At 41.0% G+C, this 27,972-nt stretch overlaps 1 protein-coding gene across 9 annotated transcripts in view; it reads right to left on the bottom strand.

Moving 5' to 3' along the window:
* The window catches only part of tnk2b (tyrosine kinase, non-receptor, 2b), a 126,679-nt gene that overhangs the window by 12,133 nt on the left and 86,574 nt on the right, over positions 1–27,972 (bottom strand). For 5 of the 9 annotated variants that reach the window (XM_061732966.1, XM_061732963.1, XM_061732969.1 and 2 more), the window contains 13 exons: positions 20,554–20,823; positions 19,057–19,209; positions 18,799–18,962; positions 15,369–15,488; positions 12,812–12,938; positions 12,555–12,701; positions 10,805–10,899; positions 8,816–9,010; positions 7,903–7,994; positions 6,392–6,514; positions 4,461–4,915; positions 1,788–2,876; positions 140–235 (listed from right to left, as the gene is read on the bottom strand). In XM_061732966.1, the coding sequence (XP_061588950.1) occupies positions 140–235; positions 1,788–2,876; positions 4,461–4,915; positions 6,392–6,514; positions 7,903–7,994; positions 8,816–9,010; positions 10,805–10,899; positions 12,555–12,701; positions 12,812–12,938; positions 15,369–15,488; positions 18,799–18,962; positions 19,057–19,209; positions 20,554–20,823 (3,126 nt within the window). The remainder of the gene's footprint in view (positions 1–139; positions 236–1,787; positions 2,877–4,460; positions 4,916–6,391; positions 6,515–7,902; positions 7,995–8,815; positions 9,011–10,804; positions 10,900–12,554; positions 12,702–12,811; positions 12,939–15,368; positions 15,489–18,798; positions 18,963–19,056; positions 19,210–20,553; positions 20,824–27,972) is intronic. The other 4 variants (XM_061732967.1, XM_061732968.1, XM_061732971.1 and 1 more) reach the window with 2 other exon arrangements.

The raw sequence follows: 27,972 nt of genomic DNA, 5'->3' as shown, positions 1-27,972 counted from the left end.
CATGCAGGGGAGGGGTAAAAAGTAAAAAGTAAAAAATATATATAATTACAAAATTTGAACAAATATGAACAGTATATACAGTACATTGAAAATAAAAAAGAAACAGTGCAAAAAAAAAAAAAGGATGAGCAGCTCTCACCTTGAGATAGTGGATGGCTTTGTGGACGCTCCAGTCGTGGTTCTGCAGGGCGGCCTGGCACTCCTCTAACGTGACGCCGTGCACGCCCTCCTGCACCTGCACACACACACACACACAACACCACCGTTCACACACGCTCACAATGCTCCGCTTTGATTCCTCGCCCCGTTTACGGAGCTCGGTGCGATCCGAGCGTAAACACCGAGCCAGCCTCGCTGAGTGAGTGGGCGGGTATCGATTTGACATGAATATTTTACATACAGCTATCAAGACCAAACAACTGACTCCTCCAGCTCCACCTGAAAGGTCCAGAGAATCCAAGCGCTGGGATTTTAGCATCACCTTTGATCAGGTGCCGAACAGATCCATACCTCCAAGCAAACGCAATTACTTTTTATCTTCAGCTGTAATATTTATTACAATTCTGAGCCCACCTCAAGTCCAACTTTTGTGAAATAAAAGAAATCAAGCGTTGCTGGGTGTGATGGAGCTGTACAGAGATATTCTACATCCCCAGCTCTCCTCCCTCGTAAGGGGGTGTTTCAGAAACCACTTTACATCCAGTAATTGATCATAAGTAGAGTGGCTGACTAGTGAACATGTCTCTCTTCTGCCATGCACTTCATATATGATCCTATATTCTCACTGGACTTTTCATTTAAGGCCAAAAATCTACATATTTACACCAAAACACAAAGTGTCAAATCAATGGAGAGCTTTCCAGTGCTTCTGAATACGAAATAAAACATGTTTGGCTCCTTAGTAGGACCATGCAGGAGAAAAAATATTTGAAAGGGGAAGATTTTTTTTTAATGTGCACTTCAAGTCGAAATGTTGAGAAAAAAGGTGAAATTTCAAGAATAATGTTGAAATACAATTTCAAGAATAAAATCGTCATTTCATCAATAAAGTTGAAATTTCCCCTTTTTTCATGAAATTTTGACTTTTTTCTCAACATTTCGACTTTTTTCTCGAAATTGTACTTCAACATTAATCTCGACATTTCGACGTTTTTCTCAACATTTCGACTTTTTTCTCGAAATTGTACTTAAACATTAATCTCGACATTTCCTGTACTCTTCCATATCTTTCAAATTTAATGCAGAGAAAATTGTGTGATGCACAGTGGCCCATAAACACACACTTTTGCCCGCAGAAGTCTATCTCTCCCACAGCAGAAACTTTACTTCCAACATGTGGAGGCTTAGAAATGTAATTAAACAAAAGAAAAAGAAAATAAAGAAATATATATTTCAGCATGTCATAAATACGGGAGAGCATTAGGGCCTGGCAGGAGAAAAATTTAAATAATATTTTAGAGGAGGAAGATTTCTTTTTCATTATGCACTTTGAGAAAAAAGTTGAAATGTCGAGAAACAAGTCGAAATGTTGAGATTAACGCTGTAGTACAATTTCGAGAAAAGTCGAAATGTTGAGAAAAAATTTCATGAATAAAATTTCAACTTTATTCACGAAATTTCAACTTTTTTCTCTTAAATTGTATTTCAACATTAATCTCAACATTTCGACTTTTTTCTCAAAGTGCACAATAAAAAAAAACCTCCCCTCTCAAATATTTTCCCTCCTGCATGGCCCTGACACTCTTCCGTACATAAAAAAGCCAGAAGCGTTCCCAACATGTCCGTACCATTTTGACCCTGTGCAGGGAGCTGGTCCCGGCCTCCGTGGGGCTGGACGCTGCGACGGCCGGGGCCGTTAACGCGTCGGGACACACGCGGGGGAGGCTGACGGAGCTCTTCATCCCCGCCCACGGGCCCCCGCCCACACTGTTGTTATTGGAGGAGAAGTTGGCCCTCAGCTCCCCCAGCTGCTGCGGGGGTTCCCCCTGCCCCTGCGGAGCGGCGACCACCATGGGCCTGACCGTGGCCGTGTTGGCCGGCCGTGCCTCCCCGCCGGGCGCGCCCTCCGCCTCCTTCAGGAAGCGGTGGAACCGGTCGAGGTAGGGGGGCCGCTCCGGCAGCAGGTAGTAGTGGGTGTTGCTGACTTTGCGGCCGTCGCGGACGATGGGCAGGATGCAGGGGCCCTTGCCGGGGCCGTCCCGGCCCTGCGCCTGGATCACTTTGGGGGCGGCGTATTTGGGGTCGGAGGCGAAGCTGTGCGTGGTGGGCATGGGCTTCCCCGGGGAGGTGGAGAGGTAGGAGGTGTAGGCCGAGGGGCTGGAGGAGTACAGCCTGGTCTGGGGGGAGCCCGCCGCCACACACATGGGGCTGGGGGTCCGGGAGCCCGGCTGGGACAGGGGCTCCCTGGGGGGGATCTGAGGGGGCCGGGGACCCGGAACCTCCTCCGCCAGGTCCGTGGGGGAAAGGGAGAGGTCCCTGGACCAGCGGGCGGAGGTGTAGTCCCCCCTCTTTACGGGCCGGGGGGGGATGGGGACCCGGGGGGGGATCTGAGGTCTGTCCTCGGTGTTTTGAAAGTAAAAAGCCGGCGTTTGCGACGGCGAGGAGGATAGAGCCGCGCCGGTGGGGACGTTCAGCCTCCTCATGCACTCCTGCTGGAGTTCCTGGAAGATCTCTGCGGACTGGGAGAAGGAGGAGGACGGGCCCTGGCTCTGCCTGCCGGGGAGGAAGAGGTTGTCCTCTAGTCCGGGTCTGTGTGAGCCCCGCAGGTCCAGAGACTCCCCGTCCACCGGCAGGCCGGGAGAAACTCCTCCGTCGTAGCTGGGGACCGTTTCCAGCTCCTCCGGGTGCTGCTGCTCAAAGCTGGTGATGGAGCTGACCTGAGTGGAGATAGAGGATTTAGAAATGACTCGAAAACACTACAAACTATTTGCAAGATCAATTCATTCAGTTCTTGATCGATTGGAAATAATCTAATTTGTAGGCCTGTGTTGAAAAGATCGATTTTCCGATTCTAAATCGATTCTCATATTAATTCCTAAAAAACGATTCGTATTTTTGTTTCATCATTACATTACAACTTTTGGTATTTTTTTGTTTATCCCCAAAAAAGGAATTTTTTGTTGGACACAATAATAACTGGTGCCATGTTTGTGCCTTTAAATATGTTTAAAGGTATGAAAACATTAAAGTTTTCAGTTATAATTGCACAAATTGTCTATATTTCATTACTTTATATACTGTCTTGGGGTTACATTTGCATAAAATGCTAAAAAACAAATTCGCAAAAATGTTAAACCGAAATAGACCGAAAATGGAAAAAAATAAAACGGAATGTGGGAATAAATAAAACTGATTTCATCCGTCTCTGTTTCCTCCCTGGATCTGTTTAGTAATTCTGACCCACATGATGTTTCTGAAAGCAGTTCTATCAGCATTCTGGGAGCTGATTGGTCCTTACAGCATCATTAGCTGCAATACTTGCTGTTTAATCTCAATATAATACTAGTATTAATATGTTGCATAACTACAGTCATATAATTCATGCAACAGATGAAAAAACGGTTTTAATAACACTAACCCAAATCAATATCAGAATCCAATCAAATCGAATCAAATCAAAGAGTGATAATTGATTCTGAATCTTAAAGGAGCTGTATGTAAGAGCAATAATAAAACGAATCATAAAATGACCCCGATATGTCAACAGACATTTAAAAATCATGTTCATTTCAAATACTTATGTCACTGACAACAGCACTCAAGCCAGGATATTCCAGTTTAAAAAGAGGAGTTGCAGCCCTCAACTGATGTTTATGTTGTCATGTTTTGTTTTGGCCTGAAGCTCCACCCTCCACCTATCTCCCAATCACCAAGTCAGTATTGTTTCTGAAGCTCCACCCTCCACCTATCTCCCAATCACCAAGTCAGTATTGTTTCTGAAGCTCCACCCTCCACCTATCTCCCAATCACCAAGTCAGTATTGTTTCTGAAGCTCCACCCTCCACCTATCTCCCAATCACCAAGTCAGTATTGTTTCTGAAGCTCCACCCTCCACCTATCTCCCAATCACCAAGTCAGTATTGTTTCTGAAGCTCCACCCTCCACCTATCTCCCAATCACCAAGTCAGTATTGTTTCTGAAGCTCCACCCTCCACCTATCTCCCAATCACCAAGTCAGTATTGTTTCGGCATCCGGGTTGCCAGCTCGGCTCTAATTATGGCAGCCATGGCAGGCTACGTTCCTGCTGCATTCTGCAGCCTACCTGGCAACCTCTGGTCGGGGGGAGGAGGGGGAGGGTACACGCCGCTCAACAATATTTTGAAAGTGACTGCAGTACCAGTTTTGGCCATTTCTTACAGACGGCTCCTTTAAGAATCGGAATGGATTCTTGATCTTTGAATGGATCCCCAGCCCTGCTCATTTGCATTCATCTTTGTGAAGACGGTCCGTGCTACTGTACCTCCATATCGTCCTCGTCCTGGGCCACGTCGTCGTAGGCGGGGGGCGGGGGCAGCGGCCGGGCGTCCCAGTCCACCACGGGGGTGGGGTGCAGCGGCCGGGGCAGGGACCTGCACGGGCTCTGGGGGGGAGTTCTGTCCAGGAGGTTCTCCGCCTCCAGGGCCAGCCGGGCCAGCGTGGGGATGGGGATCTCAATCACAGGAGAGGGGAAGGGCGTGGAGGGAGAGAACTCCTCCTCAAAGTCGATGAGGGACACCTCGGGGTGGGGGGCGGACCCCGGCGTCCCCGGAGTCCCCGGGGTCCCCGGGGTCCTGCAGGGCCCCTGTCTGGAGGCCGACACCCACGCTGCCGGCTTCAGCTTCAGCCCTTTGAGGGAACCGGTTTTCCTGAGCGATAGTCTCTTCAGAGCTGCTGACGTCAGGTCTTCTTCCTCGTTGACCGGATCATAGGACGGTTCTAGGGATACGGAAACAGAACACGCACATTAATACACTAGGTAGAGTTGAAAAGAAACAAAGATACGACACCACAATACAGGGAGAGGGTAAGAGGTTGAGGCCACGTTTCCACATAGCCGTGTATTTACAAAAACGGATATTTCCCCATCTACGTTTTGAAAAATACCATCATTTACACAAATCCGCATAAATATCTGTTAAGGTGCTATGAGCAGCCAAACCTACAGGGGGCAGTGTAACGAGAAGATAAAGTCATGCTAGCCAATCAGAATCCTGGAAAAAAACATCAACAAATGACACGAGTAACTTCCAGTTACTTCCAAGATGAACGAGAGTCTTTGGTTTGGAGTGACAGAGAAGTGGAGTTACGTTTAAGTGTGACTTTAGAATATAAAACAGGTCAAATACAAGTAAATATTGACGGTGGCCAAACAAATTGTAAACACTGGTCGCACTCATGACGCTGCACTGTAAAAACTCAAAATCTTACCAGGAATATTTGTCTTATTTCTAGTTAAAATGTCTCATTTTTAGTCCAAAAATCTCATTACACTTAAAACAAGAGTCATCACCAGATAAATAACTTATTTGACAATTTTCACCTGTTTCAAGTAAATTTGAACTTTTTTCCAGTGATGAGTCTAATGCCGCGTTCCATTTGTCCTCGGAAGTCGGAATTTCCCAGTTCCCAGTCGGAATTTTCAACTGGAACGCCCCTCGAAGTGGGATTTCCTACTGGGAAAGTGGGAGAAGCTTCACCACCCCCGAGTTACCATTCCAAGATGGCTGCCATTCCCAGTTCCCAGTTCCGATTTCTGAGGTAAATGGAACGCGGCATAAGTTAGTTTTTCTTCCGGTAGTTTAACTTCCGGTCCCCCCCTATCCAATCAGAACCTTCCCAACCCCCAGACCTGGAGAGGAATTGGAGAAAGCCGATCCAACGTGTTTTCCATGTAAACCTCAATTCAGAATTACTATTTCCATGTAAACTTGAAGGAAAATAGTTTAATTCTGAATTATTTAATTTGGAATCATTAATTCCAAATTAAAAAACATCATGTAACCGTGGCCAATCTGAACAGTTCAAATTCCAGTTCATGATCTGCAGAATGAACAAGTTCACTTTCAAGTTCTTTATTTGCAAATATGTGGCGTTCAGTTCAACGTTCTCACAGAAATGAACGCGTTCATTTGAACTGGTTCATGCTCAACACTGGCCGTGGATCCATTGATGGAAACCAAAGCTCTCTAAGATTACTTTCCCACCACAAATGCAAGACAAATATTAGCTCTACACAGCAAAACACTGCACATCTGTTAGAGGGAGTCAAGAGACTGGAGAAATAATGATCTGAACTTAGCACACTTAATTTTTCATCCCCGCCAATTAGCAGCCAATGCCAGGAAAAGGAGATGACAGATCACTGCAAAAGGTCAAGCAAACGGCGAGGAGAGGAGAGATGTTGCGATGTACCTTTGAGGAGTGGCGCTAACAGAGAACAGAGGGGGCAGGAACACTGGGAGAGGAGCTGCTGAGAGAAACCACACTTACTCTGGATCAACACTGCTGGCTGAGGAGGCCGGGGAGGACGCTCCTCTGCAGAAAGAGAGACGCCACCGCCGCAGAGAGAACAGAGGGAAGAGACGGTAGCAGCAACCACAGTAAGACCGGAGCCACAATGCACAAGCAAACATCAGATTTAAGAGAAAAGCTTTGTTAAAGCTAGAAAAAAAATGAAAAAGCGAGCTGTTTGGCGTCTGTCTTCCTCAACAGAAACATTTTAAAGAGCCACAACCTTGAACTGAATGTAAATAGAGGGAATGGGCATGATGTCACAGATGCAACTTCACAGCGGGTTACGCCCACTGAGCACGCTGCAAAACTCAAAATCTTACCAGGAATATTTGTCTTATTTCTAGTTCAAATGTCTCATTTTTAGTCCAGAAAATCTCATTACACTTAAAACAAGAGTAATTACCAGAAAAATAACTTGTTATTTGACCATTTTCACCTGTTTCAAGTAAATTTTCACTTGAAATAAGTAGAAAAATCTGCCAGTGGGACAAGATTTATCTTCTCATTACAAGCAAAAAGATCTTTTTTTTTTATTTTTCTAGATTTTTCTACTTATTTTAAGTGAAAATACTTGAAACAGGTGAAAATTGTTGTTTTTTCTAAGTGTTCTTGTTAAGATTTTGAGTTTTTGCAGTGCAAGACTGAGTGTCAGGAAGACTGAGTGTCAGCGTAAACTTTCAGTTTGAGTAACTGTAAAACATCTAAAATGGGAAAGAGCTGTTGTGCGATCGACTGTACTCATAGATTTAGCAAGAAGAGTTATCGTTTTACAAACTGCTGAAAAATAAGCTTAAGAGAGACAAATGGATCGCTGCAATTCACAGAAACAACTGGATTCCAGACACAGAAACGTGGATTTGTGGTTCCCATTTTGTATCAGGTAATGTTGGATTTTTGGGTAGCTAACGTTAAACGGTCAAATCATAAAGTTCAGTGTCTTCATCACTTTAATTTCTACAACAAATCCTGCCTTGAAGTCGGACCAAGCGTCAATACTTTTGTAAGCCTTCAAGCTTTGCTTCGTGTATTTACCCGGCGTAGAAATTAAGTACATATAAATATCAGGAAACTGGATTTGTGTCCAAATATTAATGTTCATGGACCACTGGTTCTTGGTAACTGTACCAAATATTAATGTCCATGGACCACTGGTTCTTGGTAACTGTACCAAATATTAATGTCCATGGACCACTGGTTCTTGGTAACTGTACCAAATATTAATGTCCATGGACCACTGGTTCTTGGTAACTGTACGGGTCACTGTCAAGTCCAACTGACGCTAATTTAAGCTGATAATCAGCTGTTATCCCGTCTTCTCCACTAGTTGCAGTGTGAGTAAGGGCAGATTATTAGCGAGATAAAGAAAGTGTTGAATGTTTGTTTGTTAGTGTTTGACTTCTTTCACCCACTTTTAGTCCGTCCTGGCAGCTGCGTGGCCCGGGCGCCATTGAGGTCGAAATCCAGAACATCCGGAGGGTCCATGGGGTTCCCGAGATACAAACTGGCGGGAAAAGACAGACCCCAGGATTTAAAATAACACGTTACCTCTTTGCAAGAAACCACACTTTTACCGGCATCTTAACATTATTCTGGTAAATCTTTACAAATGAGACATTTCTGGCGCCTTTCCACTAGAACCTACTCAGACCAACTCGCCTCAGTTTGGTTCTTTCCCACTAGGGTTCTAACGTGTCGAGTAGATACTTTTCTGTAACTACTCTGCCGAGGTTCTAAGCTGCTGAGTCGGCTGTATCTGACATCATCACACTACAGGCCACCGATTGGTCGGGGGGTTGGAGTCAGACGTCTGAGTCAGGAGGAGGAAATCAGAGAAAGAGACTCTGACGGATTCTTGTTCATTTTATTCAACAGGCAATGGCAGCAAAAGTCTGTTTCATGATCCAACTCTGAGATGCAGATGTTCATAAACCTGGTGCTGAGGAGAGAGTTAAAAAGGGATCTAGACGGAGATAAGGAACGACCAGATCTACCAGGAGCTCTGTCTCTTCATAGCTGCTCACGGCTCCAGCTGACTTTTCAGCAATGCCGAGACAAACACCACAAAAATTAAAAAGCGTTCCCGCTCGAAACTTCTCTCACTCCCATCTATCATCTCCTCCAGGTTCTACATCTTTAGTGTTGTTGTCTTCTTCGTTTAGATCACACAATCAAATACGTCACAGCAGCTTCACTCCAACCTCCTACTTCTCCAGATACTGAATTGTAGTGGAAAAGAAACTAGACCGAGCTGAGATGAGTAGAGCTGAGTAGGTTCTGGTGGAAAAGCAGCGTAACTGAACTCTGGGAGGACGAGGATCTTACTCGTCGATGCGGTCGGGGAAGCCCCAGCAGCGATGGGGGTCCGTGTCTCCGTGCCCCGTGTGGATGAAGCTGTTCTTCAGCGGCCTGCTGATGTCGTGGGCCGACAGCCCCGCCACCGACGTCACCACGTTCCTGGGGAACTGGCCCACCTTCAGGGTGCGTTTGTTCTGCCCTCGCCACCAGTAGTTCTCTGCCCTGGAACGGAGCACATGTCCAGCGTCAACATGGAAAAGACAACTCTTTTTTCCAGGTGCCAGATGAGTGGGATTAACACTCTGGATAACCTTACTACACCTTCAGAAAGTCTCCATACGAGTAATTAAACCAGTAATTACAGCAGAAACTTTTCATGGGAAGTTAAACTGGATCAGGATGGAAGTGCTCTGATTTTCTGGTCAAAACTAACTGAAATATATAAAATTTACAGGTATTTACAAACACTATGATAAATAATGAATACAATAACTTAAAAAAAAAACCTTGCTTAGTTTGGTACTTGGCCAGTAGGGATGGGCGGTATGGACCAAAAAATGTATCACGATAATTTCTGGCATTTATCCCGATAACAATAGAAATTACGATAAAAAAAATACCAATTCAACTCCACCTTTGTAACTATAAATCTATCACCACATTCAGTCTTTGGAGCCCCCAAATCACTGCTCTAAAAGATACTAAATGCTACTAAACTACACCAATTAAATTGAATTCATAAAAAACCAATTAAATGAGTTACACCTGTACTGCAAAACTGGAATGACTCAAGCTCCTCGCTCTCAGATCCTTCTTTCTTTCTTTCTTTCTTTCTTTCTTTCTTTCTTTCTTTCTTTCTTTCTTTCTTTCTTTCTTTCTTTCTTTCTTTCTTTCTTTCTTTCTTTCTTTCTTTCTTTCTTTCTTTCTTTCTTTCTTTCTTTCTTTCTTCTTTCACGCACACGTATGTTGTGCGTGGATTTAACACAGAACCATAAATCAGCTTTACACAAAAACATCAACAGGAATTTATCGTTTTTACCGCGAGATGACAAATTCTTGCCGTGGGGAATTTTTTTGACGGTATATCGTGAACGGTAAAATATTGCCATTCTTATTGGCCAGACGACGGAGAACGTTGCTTCTATCGATACAACAGTGGTAACAAATGGCAGTAATAATTAGAGATGCACCGATCAGGATTTTGAGGGCCGATCACCGATCACGGTGTGAAATCCATAAATTCTTCAATATTGTTGTCTCATGTACAACACTAGGTAACAAAATTCGGAGATGAGAAAGCATCATGAATTGACTGTTTTATTGCAGGCAATATGCAATCCTTCGCCCTCTAGAGACTCTTAGAGATGATTTAGACTCATGTAGCTTATTAACTTCAGCTTTCCTGTGGTAATAAATGTGTACAACACAACGTGCAGTGCACCAACACAGACATGTCACACTCTTAGAGTTGATACAAGTTGTAAACTATAAACCTTAGCTTTCCTGTGGAAAAAGGAATAAATCTTACAATAAAAAATGAATTATGAATTATTAAGCTTTGTGAAAGCTTTAGCGATAGCATCCGCCGCGTGTGAGGAAACTATTGTGAGTTTGTTTGTTGTTGTAAACGTCATTAGATCGGCCTGCTTTGAACTATTATTTTGAGAACGGCGATCCAAACCGATAGGGGCAATATCGGCCGATACCGATCGGTTGCTGATCGATCGGTGCATCTCTAGTAATAATAGTGCCCACTATGCTACTGCAATCACTGGCTTCATGCTAAAACCCTTTACACATCACAAACACAAAGCCAGACACATATATATTATAGTTAGTTAAACCACTGGAATAATAAAGAATAATAAAACAGTAAAGACAGCTGCTGACAGTAATACGATAGTGTCTTCATGGGAACTCGCCCTCTTCCATTCAGCATGTCTGATTTACGGCACAAGCATGACTTTTGCAAATCAGTAAAAACTGCTGATCAGTTTAAAATGCCTTGTAACCCACCTCCCCTCTATAATGGTGATGACATCATTGATCTGTATTTGGAGTTTATCGGGCTCTTCAAAGTCCTGCAGGGCACACATGTCCGTGGGCATCGTCTGGAAAACAGCACAGAGACGTTAAAGACCTAACTCATGTTAGAGACTCAGAGCATCAGCTGTTTGTGAGTTACGCCACCAGGGGGAGCCACTGCTCCATTTCTGCACACAAGGTTTGGTAGAGAAGCTGATGGTGATCTCAGAAAGATATCAGTACAATAAAGTACATCTTCACTAGGGTTGACAACTCCCTGAAAAATAAATAAGGGACATCATCAACCCGGTTGCCTTCACCCTTCCTGGTGTGGTGAATTTTTTTAGCCCCTTTTTTTTGGTGAGTGAAATGATTTTTTTATCTATTTGACTCGAACCTGAATTGAATTACATGCATATTTTTGAATGACATGAACACATGGAAAACAAATTATTATCCAGCAATTCACTTTAATACAAAATAACAAAATGAACTTAATAAAATGAGTATCTTTCTTAAACAGAAACCTGTCCTGCTTAACTTAAAATTGTATAAATTAATATAAAACAATAGAAAGAAAGCAGAACATCCATTCTGTAATAGTGCACATTTTTAGTGCAATAACAAAAGTGCAAACAGAAAGATAGATATAGAGCAGATGGAGTTGATATAGAAATAGTATGGTGTAAATAAGTATATTTATATCAATATTTATATGGGCGTGTGTGTACAAATATATATAAAATACGATAAAAAACTATGTGTATGTATGTATAGGTAAGTGTGTGAGTATAATTATAGTATAGTTAGTTATTATAAATACTTGTTAATAAATGATTAGTGAATGGGGTAGGATTAAATAAGTTTACACTTCTTCCTACTCCTTTTTGCACATGTAAATTAAGATAGTAAGTGTTAAAGTATGAAATTCTTTGTTTTGTTTTCTTATCTTCTCTTTTAATTGTTGCCTTTTACATGTACAAAATAAATCCAATCAATCAATCAATCAATCAAAAGTCTGTAGAAAACTTGTAAACATATTTGTGCCTCAAAGACATGACTGTAGCTACAGTTGTAGTAAAACAGAACAAAATAACTTGTGAACTCAACAGCTTAATGCCATTTTCCATTGGCATTTTATGACTATTTCGGACTCTCACAGTAAATCGGGACAAAGTGCGTCCCTTTTCAGCTCAATACGGGACGTACTTTAGTTTATAAATACGGGACGATTCCGTTTTTCAAGGGCCTGCAAAAACTCAAAATCTTAAGAATATTTATCTTATTTCTATTTAAAATGTATCATTTTTAGTAAAAAAAAATCTCATTACACCTAAAACAAGACTCATCACTGGAAAAAAAAAACAACAATTTTCACCTGTTTCAAGTAGATTTTCACTTAAAAAAAAATCTGCCAGTGGAACAAGATTTTTTTGCTTGTAAAGAGAAGATAAATCTTGTCCCACTGGCAGATTTTCCTACTTTTTTCAAGTGAAAATTTACTTGAAACAGGTGAAAATTGTCAAATAAGTTATTTTTCTGGTAATGACTCTTGTTTTAAGTGTAATGAGATTATTTAACTAAAAATAAGACATTTTAACTAGAAATAAGACAAATATTCCTGGTAAGATTTTGAGTTTTTGCAGTGGGACGGTTGGCAACCCTAGACTTCACCAAACAAAGGCAGCACATCCTGATCTGGGACTGAGATCTCCGTCTATCCAACCTCTGGCTCTCTTACCTCCAGCAGGAACTCCCGCAGGGCCACAAACGTGGGCCTGTCGTCCGCTTTCTGAGCCCAGCACTGCAGCATGACGTTGTAGAGATCTTGCGGACAGTCCTCCGGCTTAGGCAGGCGTTCGCCTTCTTTATCGATCTTGTGCAGAATCTTTTGTTTTTAAAACACAAAAGAGAGAAGCGTGAAGAGTGAAGGTGAGTGAAGGTGCCCGTCTCCTCCTCCCAACATTCCTGTGTAGAGGCGTGTCCAGCGCTGCTCACCTGGCTCCCGTTCAGGCCCAGCCACGGCTCCTGGCCGTGCGTGAACATCTCCCAGAGAGTCACTCCAAACATCCACGTGTCTGTGGCGTGGGAGAACGTTCTGGTCTTCAGGCTCTCTGGGGCACACCTGCAGCAGGACACAAAGAAATAAAGAAACAAGTGAATAAGCTGAATTCACTGAATGAATGAATTCAGCCTATTTATTATCAATTTGTACATAGAACTTATTTAACACCTCGCAAGCTTTACCATCTGAAGATCCTGGCTAGCTCTTTATGTACACTATGCTCTCAGAATAAACCAGGAACCTTCATCAGGTCTGGGAATGGCAACCTGTTGCAGACTTCTGGCAACAGGTTGCAACTGCATTGTCCTCCATAAAAGTGCAGAATATTCCAGTAAACCCTCAAACACTTATTTTAAATAATGTATCCACAATTTATGCTTCACTATGTCAAAAACCAATTTTGCTTGCTGGTCTAACAGCAGCAAAAGAGATAATTGCAGTAAGATGGAAACCAGCACACACGCTTAAAGGAGCATGAGGCTCCTTTTAAGAAATGAGACTCTCTAGCGCCACCCTTCACCACGACGGTCGTTGGGGGTACTGCAGCCAACAGTGAAGCCGGCACGGGAGAACGGGGAGAACGTGCATGCAGCGTCATGTGACGTCACATCCGCAGGACAGCGCGGGAAATTCCGGCCCGGAATTGCAGCACATTTTGCAGCACACAGCCTGTTCAAGGCAACGGAGAGATACACTAGAGGGTTTACGAATTTTTATCATAAATCCTGCCTCAATCCTGCCTCATGCTCCTTTAACATCTCTCATTGGTATTTGACTTTTCTTGATATTATCTATCTGAAAATATCTACAGCCCGGATTCATAATGCAAAACAACTAAATATTTGATTTTGTTATATGGCAGTGTCTGTACAGCCGCCCGGATGAGCCGCCCAGTGTCATGTGGCTTCTACGAGCCGTTCAGATTCTGCTCCCGTTGTTGGTTTAGAGGCTGAATTTCCAATTTATTTAGCAAAAACAATCAAGAGCTTGTTTTCAAGACATTCAAGACCTGTTTAAAATAGGTATTATATGCCATAATAGGTCCCCTTTAAGTTTACGAATGGATAATAGTAGGGATGGGAATTGATAAGATTTTTTCGATTCCGATTCTCTTATCGATTCTGCTTATCGATTCGATTCTTTATCGATTCTCTTATCGATTCTCATTTGGAAAAAAGGAGAAGAAACCATTTTAGAAAATACTAAAATACTAAAAAGAAACAATTTTAGTATCAACTTTGTTTTAATAAAACAAAGTTGATACTAAAATTGTTTCTTTGTTTCAATTTCTTTGTTTCTCCGATCTTTTTTGTTCAAAGATATAAAACTTTTATATCTTTGAACAAAAAAAATATAATGAGGTCTTAAGATGCCCCCAGCCTTAGGCTCCTCGATGGTGCCAGTGGGTCCCCACAAAATGATTTGTAATATACAGTAAAATATGTATTTAATATAAAATGATAATAATAAAATAAATATTCTTCTGTAGAAATTAATGAAAAACAACAAATTATTTTGTGGCAATTACACAAGAATGTCCAGTAACATGTTCAACACCACAAACTTAGTCCCTGCTTGGTGACATTCATCTATTCTGGCCTGATTCTCTTCCTGCCTTGATGAAAGGAGAATCTAGCGGTAGATGCTCTTTAACTTCTCCATAGATGAGCTGATCAGTTGCAGCTGTGTCAGGAGCTCCGCTGTCCGCCGGAGCGCAGCTCTTCTAAAGCATGATTTATGGTCCGCGTTAAATCGACGCAGAGCCTACGGCGTAGGGTACGCGGCAACGCGCGCCGTACGGTGCATGTTGCCGCGTACCCTACGCCGTAGGCTCTGCGTTGGTGTAACGCGGAACCATAAATCAGCCTTACCACATGCAGGCTGACTCCGCGCTCCCAGCGGATCAGCCGGCTGAGTCCTAACAGTTTCCCCCCTCTGTTGAAATGTCCACATTGCAAGAATTGTCGCCCTGTTGTCATCCTTTTTGGTAAAATGTAACCAAACTTCCCAGCGTTTATGCCGCTTTGTCCCCGTGTTTTCCTGCTGGGCGCAAATGCGCACGCTGCGCAACGTGCTTGGTGACGTCATTCGCGCCCGCTGGAATCGATAAGGGAATCGTTTGGGAAAAAGGCAAACGATTCCAAGGAATTGAAACACTGGGAACCGGTTCTCAACAAGAACCGGTTCTCGATTCCCATCCCTAGATAATAGTGAATATTTCATAAAAAGAGGTGCAGATGGTTCGTGTCTACCAGACTGAGACATCGTTCTTAAGAATCTTTTTTTGGACTATCATCCATCCATCCATCCATCCATCCATCCATCCATCCATCCATCCCTCCATCCCTCCATCCACTCATCCATCCATCCATCCATCCATCCATCCATCCATCCATCCATCCATCCATTCATCCATCATCCATCCATCCATCCATCCATCCATCCATCCATCCATTCATCCATCATCCATCCATCCATCCATCCACCCACCATGCGAAGGGGACCTTGCGGTGCTCCTGCATGACGTAGTGCTCGTGGTCGTTGGGCAGCGCCCTCATCAGGCCGAAGTCCCCGATCTTCACCCGGTGAGCCGAGGCCAGCAGGATGTTCCTGAACAGAGAGACGTTCAATTATTCATCTGCTGCTTTAAAAATGCTGTTATGTCTTATCTGCCAAGCCTTTTTTCACACTACCGAGGATTTCATGGTAACTTAGAGCAATTGTAATCATAGCTAAGCAGAGGCTAAAACTGAACTTTAGATACATTAAGAAAATCAGGAAAAGAAAAAAAACAAGTAAAAGTGACTTTTTCTGAACGCTAAAGGTTTATTATCAGTCAGTCTAGGTTGTGATCACCTTTTATAACATAAAATGAATTTAGTTTATCTGCTTTTTTTAATGACATGCATGTAAATCAGGTTGAGACCAAGTGTTTTCCTGAGTTATTCCAGGATACTGCATTTATTTACAGCCAGAAACTTCTGAGTTTGTTTCAGAATACAATCTTGTGTATGTCGACCTGCGGAGTGAAACTGTGGAACAGGCTGAACTTAAATAGTTGTATATTATGGATATAGATATGTTATATGTAGGTATGTAGGCCTATATGGATATATTGAGTTGTATTATACGTACAGTATTTGTGTATCTATATCTCTATTAACATATACTGATTTATAGTTATATGTAGATATGTCGATATATAGATTTATAGTAATTTCTATGGATATAATTGGGGGTAAATATATGAACCAGTGTATATATAGCATATATACTCTTATAAAGTTATTCAAGTATATTGTTATACCATTGCTGTCTATTGTTCTATATTATATTGTAGTATTATAGTAAATTAATGATAATGTAATACTATACATTATAATTACTTCTATTAGTACATACATACATAGTAGCACAACTAAATGCTGGGCGTTTGTTTTGTTTTCTTTTTGTTTGTGTTGATTTGTTTGATTTTGACTATACTATATACATATAATTGGGTATTATATTGCTATATTTAACATTTAATTTAATAAGTTATTCAAGTAGGTATGGGTGTTTTATAAGTAAGTTTATTGAAACTCGTCTTGGTATACTGTATGTAAGAATGTATGTAAGATTTGGGGGTAGGACTATATATATATATATATATATATATGTATACATATACAAATAAATATATATATATATATACATATATATATATATACATATACAAATAAATATATATATATATATATATATATATATATATATATATATATATATATATATATTTATTTATTTGTATTCTGTTTTTTTACTTTTTTGTACTCTTTTTATCATGCATGTTCGAAATAAAATTTTCAAATAAAATACTACGACCCAGAGCCTTTTGAAACCTTGTCTGTGTTTCCTCTTGTAAGCTCTTCATTTCATGGTGAACTTTGAAAACGAGATGTCTACTCTCTGGTTGAAGGACCACACGCTTAGTCCTTCATTACATATTTATGTAACAGAATAATGGATACATTACTGGTTATAGTATAGTATGACTCGTTGTTAGTTAGTAATCAACTGGTCAAGTTGGAATATTTATTATGAATAAAAACCTTTCCCTCTGTTTCCAGCTGGATGGAGATGAAAAGCTTGGCCTAGTGCGACCCCTGCTGGTCGTGTTGTGTAACTACAGGAAGCTCGTAAACTCAGGTGCTTCATTTCCAACATTGTTACGCCTCAAAAGACTTGAAAGAGTTGTTAGACTGATATAGAAGACATTTGTGAAAGAAATTACAGTTTGAAATAGGAAATGGGAGAATAGTTTTCTCATTCTTCATTTTGTTTTACGAAACTTTTAACAAAGCTTTTTTTATTATTTTTTTTTTTTTTTTTTTTGTCTCAACTTCATTTTGACAGCAAATTCTTTTTAAAAACAGCGTCAGAGTCCCGGCTGAGGGACGCGCTACACTCACACTCAGGCAGCAGCTGTGAGGATTTTTCTCCTCCAAAATATTGTCAGTAAATGTGACAAATTTAAACAAGTCTAAAAAGCTGAGGCCACCCAGCTCAGGCCAAGCAGTGACTCATGTTGTTTCTGGGCCAAGTTCCCATAAAACAAGCTGCACATTTCTGGGTGGAGGAGAAAGAGAGGCCGTATAAATATTTCAACATACCAGTTTGATGAGAAAAAACTAAAAAATCTGGAGCGTGAAGAATAGAAAGCTTTTTCTTTCGTAGCTATTAAAAACGTGTGTCTCTTATATTAAAAACAAATGGGAGCTGGAGTTAAATGTTATCATTGAAGATGGGGAGTGGGACACAATGTGCATTGGATGTCATAAAGGTATCAATAGTAACACGTGGAAGGAGTTTGACTGGAAGATGAAGACTATGTTCTTTAAGACTCTCTGTGGTCTAAATGTGCAGGTAACCCAGCAGCAATACAGAGGGAATGTGCATGATCGTCACAGATGCAACTTCACAGCAGGTTACGGCCACTGAGTGTCAGAAAGACTGAGTGGCAGAAAGACTGAGTTGCAGCGTAAACTTTCAGTTTGAGCCACTTGAAAACATCTAAAATGGGAAAGAGCTGTTGTACGATCGACTGTACTCATAGATTTAGCAAGAAATCGGAGTTATTGTTTTACAGACTGCTGAAAAATAAGCTTAAGAGAGACAAATGGATCACTGCAATTCACAGAAACAACTGGATTCCAGACACCGAAACGTGGATTTGCGGTTCCCATTTTGTATCAGGTAATGTTGGATTTTTGGGTAGCTAACGTTAAACGGTCAAATTATAAAGTTCGGTGTCCTCACCACTTTAATTTCTACAACAAATCCTGCCTTGAAGTCGGACCAAGCGTCAAGACTTTTGTATCTTCAAGTTTTGCTTCGTGTATTTCCCCGGCGTAGAAATTAAGTACGTATAAATATCAGGAAACTGGATTCGTGGTCAAATATTAATGTCCATGGACCACTGGTTCTTGGTAACTGTACCAAATATTAATGTCCATGGACCACTGGTTCTTGGTAACTGTACCAAATATTAATGTCCATGGACCACTGGTTCTTGGTAACTGTACCAAATATTAATGTCCATGGACCACTGGTTCTTGGGGTAACTGTACGGGTCACTGTCAAGTCCAACTGCCTTTAATTTAAGCCCATAATCAGCTGTTATCCCGTCTTCTCCACTAGTTGCAGCTGTTTTTACCACTCAGTGCAGTAAGGGGGTGAGGTCCAGCGGGAAAGTGACATCAATGCATAACCTCTATACATTATTTTTGATTTATCAGTTTTATTCAACTTTCTAGACCCCACTGGCCCCATTTTGTTACTGTCTTTAACGCCTTCATATATATTCTGTGATGTTGTCAAGGAATGTCTGTGTTTTTCTTCAATAGTTCAAAAAAACTAAAAAGGTGTGTCTCTCTCATACCTGGCTGCCAGGTCCCGGTGGATGAACCTCCTCTGCTCCAGATAAGCCATGCCACAGGACACCTGCACGGCGTACTGGCAGAGGGTGTGGATGAGCACGGGGCCCTGAGCACGGACGCAGCGCAGACGCTCCAGCAGGGACCCCAGAGGAGCCAGCTCCGTCACCTGCAGGGGGAAAACAGGAGGGCGAAGGTCAAAGCTGCAGAAATGAAACACATACGTGATCTGAAAAGGAGAGAGGCAGAAAGAAGGGACTCACCATCTTCATGGGGTGGGTGAGCACCACGCCGTAGAGGCGGATGAGGTTCTGGTGGTCCAGGGAGTGCATGGCGTTCACCTCGCAGATGAAATCCTCCAGAGCATCAGGGTGACTCAGCACATCCGTCTTCAGGCACTTCACCGCCACGTTCAGCTGGAACAAGACACATCACAAGTCCTGCACCTGCTTCTCTTAAGCCACGTTTACACAAACGGATATTTCCCCCTCTACGTTTTGAAAAATACCATCATTTACACGAACCTGCATAAATATCTGTTAAGGTGCTATGAGCAGCCAAACCTACAGGGGGCAGTGTAACGAGAAGATAAAGTCATGCTAGCCAATCAGAATCCTGGAAAAAAACATCAACTAATGACACGAGTAACTTCCAGTTACTTCCAAGATGAACCAGAGTCTTTCGTTTGGAGGGACAGAGAAGTGGAGTTACTTTTAAGTGTGACTTTAGAATATAAAACAAGTAAAATACAAGAAAATATTGACGGTTACAAACAAATTGTAAACACAGGTCGCACACATGACGCTGGTGACGTTTCTGTCACATAATGTAACGTTCTGAAGCCTAAATGTCCATTTCTCTCCGTTTACAAGCAAACGTGAAGACGGAGGTTTTAAAAATCTCCACTTTGGCCGGAGTTTTCAGAAATGATAGTTTTTGGAGACTTTGAGCTTCTTTTTCATGTAAACGAACGGCCAAAACGCATGAAAACACCACCGTTTTTGCTACGTGGAAACGGGGCCTTAATGACCACGTAGGATGCAAACAGTTTTTTTTCAATGGTTGTTTTTCTGATGTGGGAGCCGTAAAATGTGGGGTACCGCAGGGCAGTTGCTTAGGGCCATTATTGTTCACAATCTTCACAAATTATTAGGGGTGTAACAATAAATCGCGCCACGAAATTTCATGATACAAAAACGTCACGATACGTGTCGTGGAGGTGACAAACTGTAGCCCGATATTGAGTTATTAATATTAATATATCGTGTTTACTAGTAACGCGCATCCTATTGGTGCAGCGCGATCAGCTCTCAGATGTTTTCCAGTTGCTCAAACTGAAGGTTTACGCTGACACTCAGTCTGTCTGACACTCAGTCTTTCTGTCTTATTTCTAGTTAAAATGTCTCATTTTTAGTCAATAAATCTCATTACACTTAAAACAAGAGTCGTTAGCAGAAAAATAACTTGTTATTTGACAATTTTCACCTGTTTCAAGTAAATTTTCACTTAAAATAAGTAGAAAAATCTGCCAGTGGAACAAGATTTATCTTCTCATTACAAGCAAAAAAATCTTGTTCCACTGGCAGATTTTTCTACTTATTTTAAGTGAAAATATACTTGAAACAGGTGAAAATTGTTGTTTTTTCCAGTGATGAGTCTTGTTTTAAGTGTAATGAGATTTGTTTTGACTAAAAATGAGACAAGATTTTGAGTTTTTGCAGTGTATACGAGCTTGCGTTCCAGCCGGACCGTGTCCTCACCAGCTTCCCCGTGGGCGTCAGCCACTCTCCCCTCTTCACCACCCCGAAGGATCCGTCCCCGAGCTTCTGGAACAGCGTCAGGTCCTTCTCCGGGATGAGGCAGGTCAGGGCCTGCTGCTGCTGCTGGCCGTCCAGGGGAGCCCCGCCCGACTGCGTGCACAGCACCCCCTCCCCCAGGCACAGGGCGGGCGGGGGGGACAGCTTACGGAAGGAGGAGGCCGGCTGTCCCTGCTGAGGGAATTCTCCATCTGGACGCTTCCCACTAAACACCTTGGGAAAAATACAGAACAGAAAACGAAGAGATGAATAAACTTCTCGCATAATGTGGAGCAACTGGTTTACAGAGAGAACCAAGGTGGTGAAATAGAGCCCAGAACAGTGTGATAACCAGGGCTGGGGATCGATTTAAATCTCAAGAATCCATTTAATTCAGATTCTTAAGATTCAGAATCAATTATCAAGATTTGATTGGATTCGATTCGATTCCGATATTGATTTAGGTTAGTGTTATTAAAACAGTTTTTTTGAGCTGTTGCATGGATTATATGACTGTGTAGTTACAGTATACAACATATTACTACTAGTATTATATTGAGATTAAACAGCAAGTATTGCAGCTAATGATGCTGTAAGGACCAATCAGCTCCCAGAATGCTGATAGAACTGCTTTCAGAATCATCGTGTGGTAGAATTACCAAACAGATCCAGGGAGGAAACAGAGACGGATGAAATCGGTTTTATTTTTTCCCACATTCCATTAATTTTTTTTCCATTTTCTGTTTTTTTAATTTCTTTCTGTTTTTAATTTTTGAAAATGTGTTTTTTAACATTTTATGCAAATTTAACCCCAAGACAGTATATATATATATATATATATATATATATATATATATATATATATATATATATATATATATATATATATATATATATATATATAAAAAAGCCATTGAAAATGAATGTATCTTAGTATAATGCAAATATATTAAAGAAGCATATATGTGTACTATTGAGCATTAACATGTGTTTCAGAGAGCAGGAGATATGATGACTAGTTGCCTATAAGTATTGTAATGGTGCAAAAAGTCAAACTTCATGTTCATGTTATCATTTATCCTAACCTTTATTGGAATGTACATCCAAGTTTAGTTGCAGGAATCTGAGGGAACGGATGTAAGAACAAAACTGGACAAGAACATCTGAAACAACCACAACCAAATTCACTCTATCCGGATGGAGCAATTTAACTGGATAGTTTTTATTTAAAGGCCCAAATGAAATAGAGTAACGAGGCTGTTTTTAAAATGTAAGGAGTAAAAAGTACAGATAATTGTGTGAAAATGTAAGGAGTAAAAGTAAAAAGTTGTCTGAAAAATAATTACTCCAGTGAAGTATAGATAACCAAAATTTCTACTTAAGTAAGGTAACGAAGTATTTGTACTTCGTTACTTGACACCTCCGGCCTATATGTGGTCCTAGATTCTGGTACAAAACACTTGTATACATGAATGCCAGTCGTCTGATTTGACAACCCACATTTCTAGAAATGCAAATTATCAATATGTCTGCACTGGATAACGTTGCTGGTGGTGTGAATGCGAGCTCGGCCCACAACAGTTTCCACTTGGTGTATATGAAGTGTTTATAGTGCGGGACGTTTAGTGAAGCACACACAAGCAACCAGTGTTCAGCTGTCAAACTTTTTTTTTAAATTGAGAAACCACCAAACGTGAGCATGAGAAGGTGTGAAGTAGGCAGCTCATTCACAACAAACCAGCGCCGTATGCACACGCCGGTAATATCTGTGGATACAGAGCTGCAAGTCATGCAGCGAGGCAGCAGAAATGCCCTGGAAACAGAGAAACGCTCTCTTGAAACGAGCAGGGCCGTGCAGGAATGGCCGGCTGTTAGGACGTATTCATCAGGAAGCACGATTAGATTAAGTGAGCACTGTGACCTGAATGTTTCTATGTGCATATGCTTGTATTTCTTTGGCTGCTTCCCATCCGGGGCCCAAAACAATGTGCGTGCTGTGAGAAGCAACGACTGAACTTTTCCCATTAGCGTCTGAATCATACCGTCTTCCAAAATAGGAACGTGCAGATAAATGTCTCTGTCTTACAGTAACATCCATATATGATGATGAAACATCAGTAATGACTTACAAACACAAATCTAAAACAGTTGGGACATTTTTTTTTCATCATTACATTACAACTTTTTTTTTTGTTTATGCCCAAAAAAGGAATGTTTAGTTGGACACCAGAATAACTACTGCCATGTTTTTGCCTTTAAATATGTTTAAAGGTATGAAAACATTAAAGTTTTCAGTTATAATTGCATAAATTTACAAATTGTCTATATTTCATTACTTTATATACTGTCTTGGGGTAACATTTGCATAAAATGCTAAAAACCAAATTCTCAAAAATTAAAAACCGAAATAGACCAAAAATGGAAAAAATTAAAACGGAATGTGGGAAAGAATAAAAACTATTTCATTCTGGATCTGTTCGATAATTCTGATCCACACGATGTTTCTGAAAGCAGTTCTATCAGCATTCTGGGAGCTGATTGGTCCTTACAGCATCATTAGCTGCAATACTTGCTGTTGAATCTCAATATAATAGTATTAATATGTTGCATAACTACAGTCATATAATTCATGCAACAGCTCAGAAAACAGTTTTAATAACACTAACCCAAATCAATATCGGAATCGAATCAAATCTTGATAATCGATTCTGAATCTTAAGAATCGGAATCAATTCTTGACATTTGGATCCCCAGCCCTAGTAATGGCCTACAAATGTCATTAAGTCATATTTTATTCACAACAGAACATTAAACCTTGGAAATGTGCTCTTAAAGAAAGAAAGCAGGTGATTCTGAATGTGACGGCAGCGACACGTCTCAGAAACGTTGGGACAGGCCGGTGTTTCCCATGGAGCAGCAACCGCTGCTCTGACAACCATCTACATCTGGGGACTAGGGAGAGGAATGTTGTCCCATTATTTTCTCATTTAGGAACCTTGCTGCTTAGCAGTCTTGGGTCCTGCTTTTGCATTTTACATTTGATTGATAAAACACCAAAGGTTTTGAACCGGTGGAAAGATCTGAACTGCGGGAAGTAAAATGATCCAGCATGCGATTGAACCTCTTCCTGCTGAAAGATGAGCGGTCTTTCCTAAAAAAAGCTGTTGTGTGGATGGACAAATGTGTTGCTTTAACAGTATGTTACTGATGTTTTCTGTGTCAGTGGGGAAGCAGCCTCTTCCACGTGCACTACTGCCACCCGTAGCAGCAGATGTGCAGGCTCTTCAACTGAGCTCTGATAAAAACAAAAGAAAAAAGTCTACCACAATTCTGCCCCTAATGAGCACCGACTCAGACGAGACACTGACTGCGTTTATATGCATCAATAACCCTTTTAAACCTGAATATTAGCAATAACCCGGTTTTGCACGGCCATGTAAACACCAATAACCTCTTTGAATAACTGGAATTTACTCATATTCCGGTTTTTAAAAACCCCAATATGAGCCCTGGGTTACTCCTTTTAAAACCCGAATATTTGGTCATGTAAACGCTGTTGAGGAATTTATCAAACCAGTTCAGAAGTCCGCTTTGTGGTTAGAGATTTTATTCAGCCGGCGTTCAGCAGACCGACACAGACACAGTGTCTCGGTCGGTGAGCTGACATCGAGTGGTTTTGAAATAAGCTTCTTATACAAGAACAAACAACAGAATGTAGGAATACACGAATCAGGCGAGAGACAAAAAGTAATTTACAGTCGGATGTGAATCGGGCCAAATGTCATTATCAGACATTTGGCATGACTGTCACAGACCTCTAAATCACCCCATAGGGTGCTCTCTTGATTAAAGTCTGTTTGAACCAACTTCCAGGTGTCGGGATCTGCCCGGGGGGTAGGAAGTTGGGTAGGAAGTTTGGAGCTACCTCAAAAGGTCTTGAGTCCAGTTCAAAGCCCTGCAGGAGGTAGGACTGGGGCAACCTGCCCCTGCAGGGGGGCCAAGCTGTCACAATTCTTTATCAATGCCAAACGGGATTTCCCCATCAAAAGGAACAGGAATTTGTTTTCTGCACATGTTCTTTTCACAAGGAATCTTGGTCTTTTGAGTCCAGGAAGTTCTTATAAACACGGAGAAACCAAGACCAGGAGGAGACTAATCACTTCATAAATGTAATGAAGGATATGAACATTTTGTCATTTGTAGATGGTACAAAGTACCGGGATAGCCAGATTTAAAAGAAGGTGAGCGAAAACACATGACGGGAATTGCGTCATGACGTTCTCCATGCGTCGCATGTTTGATCCAGATATCCCAAATGATTCCAATTTCCATGTATTCAGGGGTAACCCTGTTTGTTCATGCATAGAAACAGATTATTCCCAATGTTTCAGTAACCAGAATATTAGCAATAACCCGAATTTTGATTGCATGTAAACGTAGTCATTGACATTCCTGGATCACATTTCTACAGAAGAGTATTAGGGCCAGGCAGGAGAAAAATAAAAGTTTTTTTTTTTTTATTATGTACTTCGAGAAAAAAGTCGAAATGTCGAGAAAAAAGTTGAAATGGCGAGATTAATATCGAAGTACAATTCAGAGAAAAAAGTCGAAATGTTGAGAAAAAAGTCAAAATTTCGTGAATAAAGTTGAAATGTTGAGAAAAAAGGCAACATTTTGAGAATAAAGTCAACTTTCTGAGACTATAACAAACAGCGCATGTGACTGTCTTTACAAAATGCCTTGTAGGCCTATAGATAAACTGGTGAAACTGTACTTCAGAATCGGCTGCTGCTGCATAGCTGTCAGTCGCTCTCCTAACTGGATTTGATGGAGGAGGAGACATTTTGACTTTATCACAAAATTGTATTTCAACTTTATTCTCGAAATTTCGACTTTATTCACGAAATTTGAACTTTTTTCTCGACATTTTGACTTTTTTCTCGAAGTGCATAATGAAAAAAAAATCTTCCTCCTCTAAAATATTACTTTTATTTTTCTCCTGCCTGGCCCTAATGCTCTTCCATATGAAACTGACTCTGCTTCCAATTAAAATAATTAATTGAAAGATGTTTTTTTTTAACCAATTATCTTTCCAGGTTTTTGTTGTCCCAACTTTTTTGTGTTTCTGCCAACAAAGTCAAAATGAGCTAATAGTTTTCATGCAATAGTCAAATGTTCTCACTTGCAACATTTGATGATTTCTATGTTCTATTGTGAATAAAATCCGGGTTCATGACTCTTTCATGGGGCTGTTTACAGAGAATCCCAGCTCCTGGGGAGTCGGGGTTCCACTCCCTGAACAAAGGTCAGCAGCCAGAGCTGGTGTCACCGGTGAAAAAGAAGCATCAATGAAGCCTCAGTGCCAAACATATTTGACTGGCTGGATATAAACAGTAGCAGCAGCATGCGGTTTCACATTCACACCAAACCAGACATGACATAATGCAGCAGACCTTTTTAAAAACACCACCTCCCCGTGGTCTTGGTGTGGTCAGTCGCTTTCAAATAGGAGGCTCAACATGCAAAAGATTTGGACTATGGCGGGGCAGCGCGTGCACACACACACACACACGTACACACACACCCACGTACACACACACAGCGCGGCAGGCTGAGGAAGCAGATTACTCTATTTGAGCGCGGTGCCAGAGGCGGAAACGGACAGGTGTAATTATAGACGGCGAGCACCGTCCTGTGACTACACACAGAATACCGGCGGCTTCTCCTCACCGCTCCTCTACGGAGGAGTGTCAGGGCCATGGAGAGAAAATATGTGAGGGGAAGATGTTTTTTTTTATTGTGCACTTTGAGAAAAAAGTCGAAATGTCGAGAAAAAAGTTGAAATGTTGAGATTAATGTTGAAATACAATTTCGAGAAAAAATAATTAAAAAAAAAAAAAAAAAAAAAGAAGTTCCTCTTATCATATCATCTCATCTCAGTCGTATGTCGAGATTAATGTTGAAATACAATTTCAAGAATAAAGTCGAAATTTTGCCTTTTTCTCAACATTTTGAATTTTTTCTCAAAGTGATTCATAAAACACGGGATATTGTTACGGAGTGGTTTGTTGAGGACCCAAACACCCAAAAGTCGAAATGTCGAGAAAAAAGTCGAAATGTCGAGATTAATGTTGAAATACAATTTTGTGAATAAAGTGGAAATGTCTCCTCTCCATCAAATCCAGTTAGCAGAGCGACTGACAGCTCTGCAGCAGCAGCCGTAACTAACTACTGTACACTGCAAAAACTCAAAATCTTAACAAGAACATTTGTCTTATTTCTAGTTAAAATGTCTCATTTTTAGTAAAAAAAAAAAATCTCATTACACCTAAAACAAGATTCATCACTGGAAAAAAACAACAATTTTCACCTGTTTCAAGTAGATTTTCACTTAAAATAAGTAGAAAAATCTGCCAGTGGAACAAGATTTTTTTTGCTTGTAATAAGAAGATAAATCTTGTTCCACTGGCAGATTTTTCTACTTATTTCAAGTGAAAATTTACTTGAAACAGTTGACAATTGTCAAATAAGTTATTTTTCTGGTAATGACTCTTGTTTTAAGTGTAATAAGAATTTTTAACTAGAAATAAGACAAATATTCCTGGTAAGATTTTGTTTTTTTCAGTGTTACTAACATCCTTGGAGTGGAACGTTAAGGGGACGTTTCTGAAGTTATGCAACTGCATATGTGTGATATGTGTTTCAAATCAATATTGTAAAGCCAATTCTTGTATTCTGAACCTTGTGGTTCAACTTGATTCACAAAATTTGGACTTTCTTCTCAACAATTCGACTTTTTTCTCGAAGTGCATAATGAAAAACAAATCTTCCTCCTCTTAAATATCTTTATTTTTCTCCTCCCTGGCCCTAACACACTTCCGTAGCTCCTCTGCCACAGTCCTTTCCCTGGAGTATTTGAATCAGCATCAGAACGCAATACCTGTCACGTTTCCTGTCTCTGGTTAATCCTTAAAAAAAACAGTAACAGTCTCTTTAAGCGAGGAACCCGCCGCCTGACGGGCCAACATTTCTGCTGCAGCAGTCACCAGCCTCTGTGGTCTGACTCATGTCCATTCATGAGAGCATACGTGTGCGTGACGGTGGAACAGCTCAGACTGATTCAGAAACGCTAGAGACCTCGGTCACACGCAGGGTCCTGACATTATATCAACACTAAGCCACCCAAACTTGACATTTCTAGTCCTTTGCTGAAAGAAATGAGCAAAAGAGTGTACAGTATGTGTGTGTGACTTAAAGGTTTTCCAATTCTAAATCGATTCTCATATTGGTTCCTAAAAATCGATTTGTATGTCTAAAGATTGATTGGTTTTCATCATTACATTACAACTTTTGGTATTTTTTTGTTTATGCCCAAAAAAGAAT

The sequence above is a fragment of the Cololabis saira genome, chromosome 10, assembly GCF_033807715.1.
Source record: "Cololabis saira isolate AMF1-May2022 chromosome 10, fColSai1.1, whole genome shotgun sequence".
Taxonomy (NCBI): Eukaryota; Metazoa; Chordata; class Actinopteri; order Beloniformes; family Belonidae; genus Cololabis; species Cololabis saira.
Note: the sequence above shows the minus strand (reverse complement) of the source record. Positions and strands in the feature narration are given on the sequence as shown.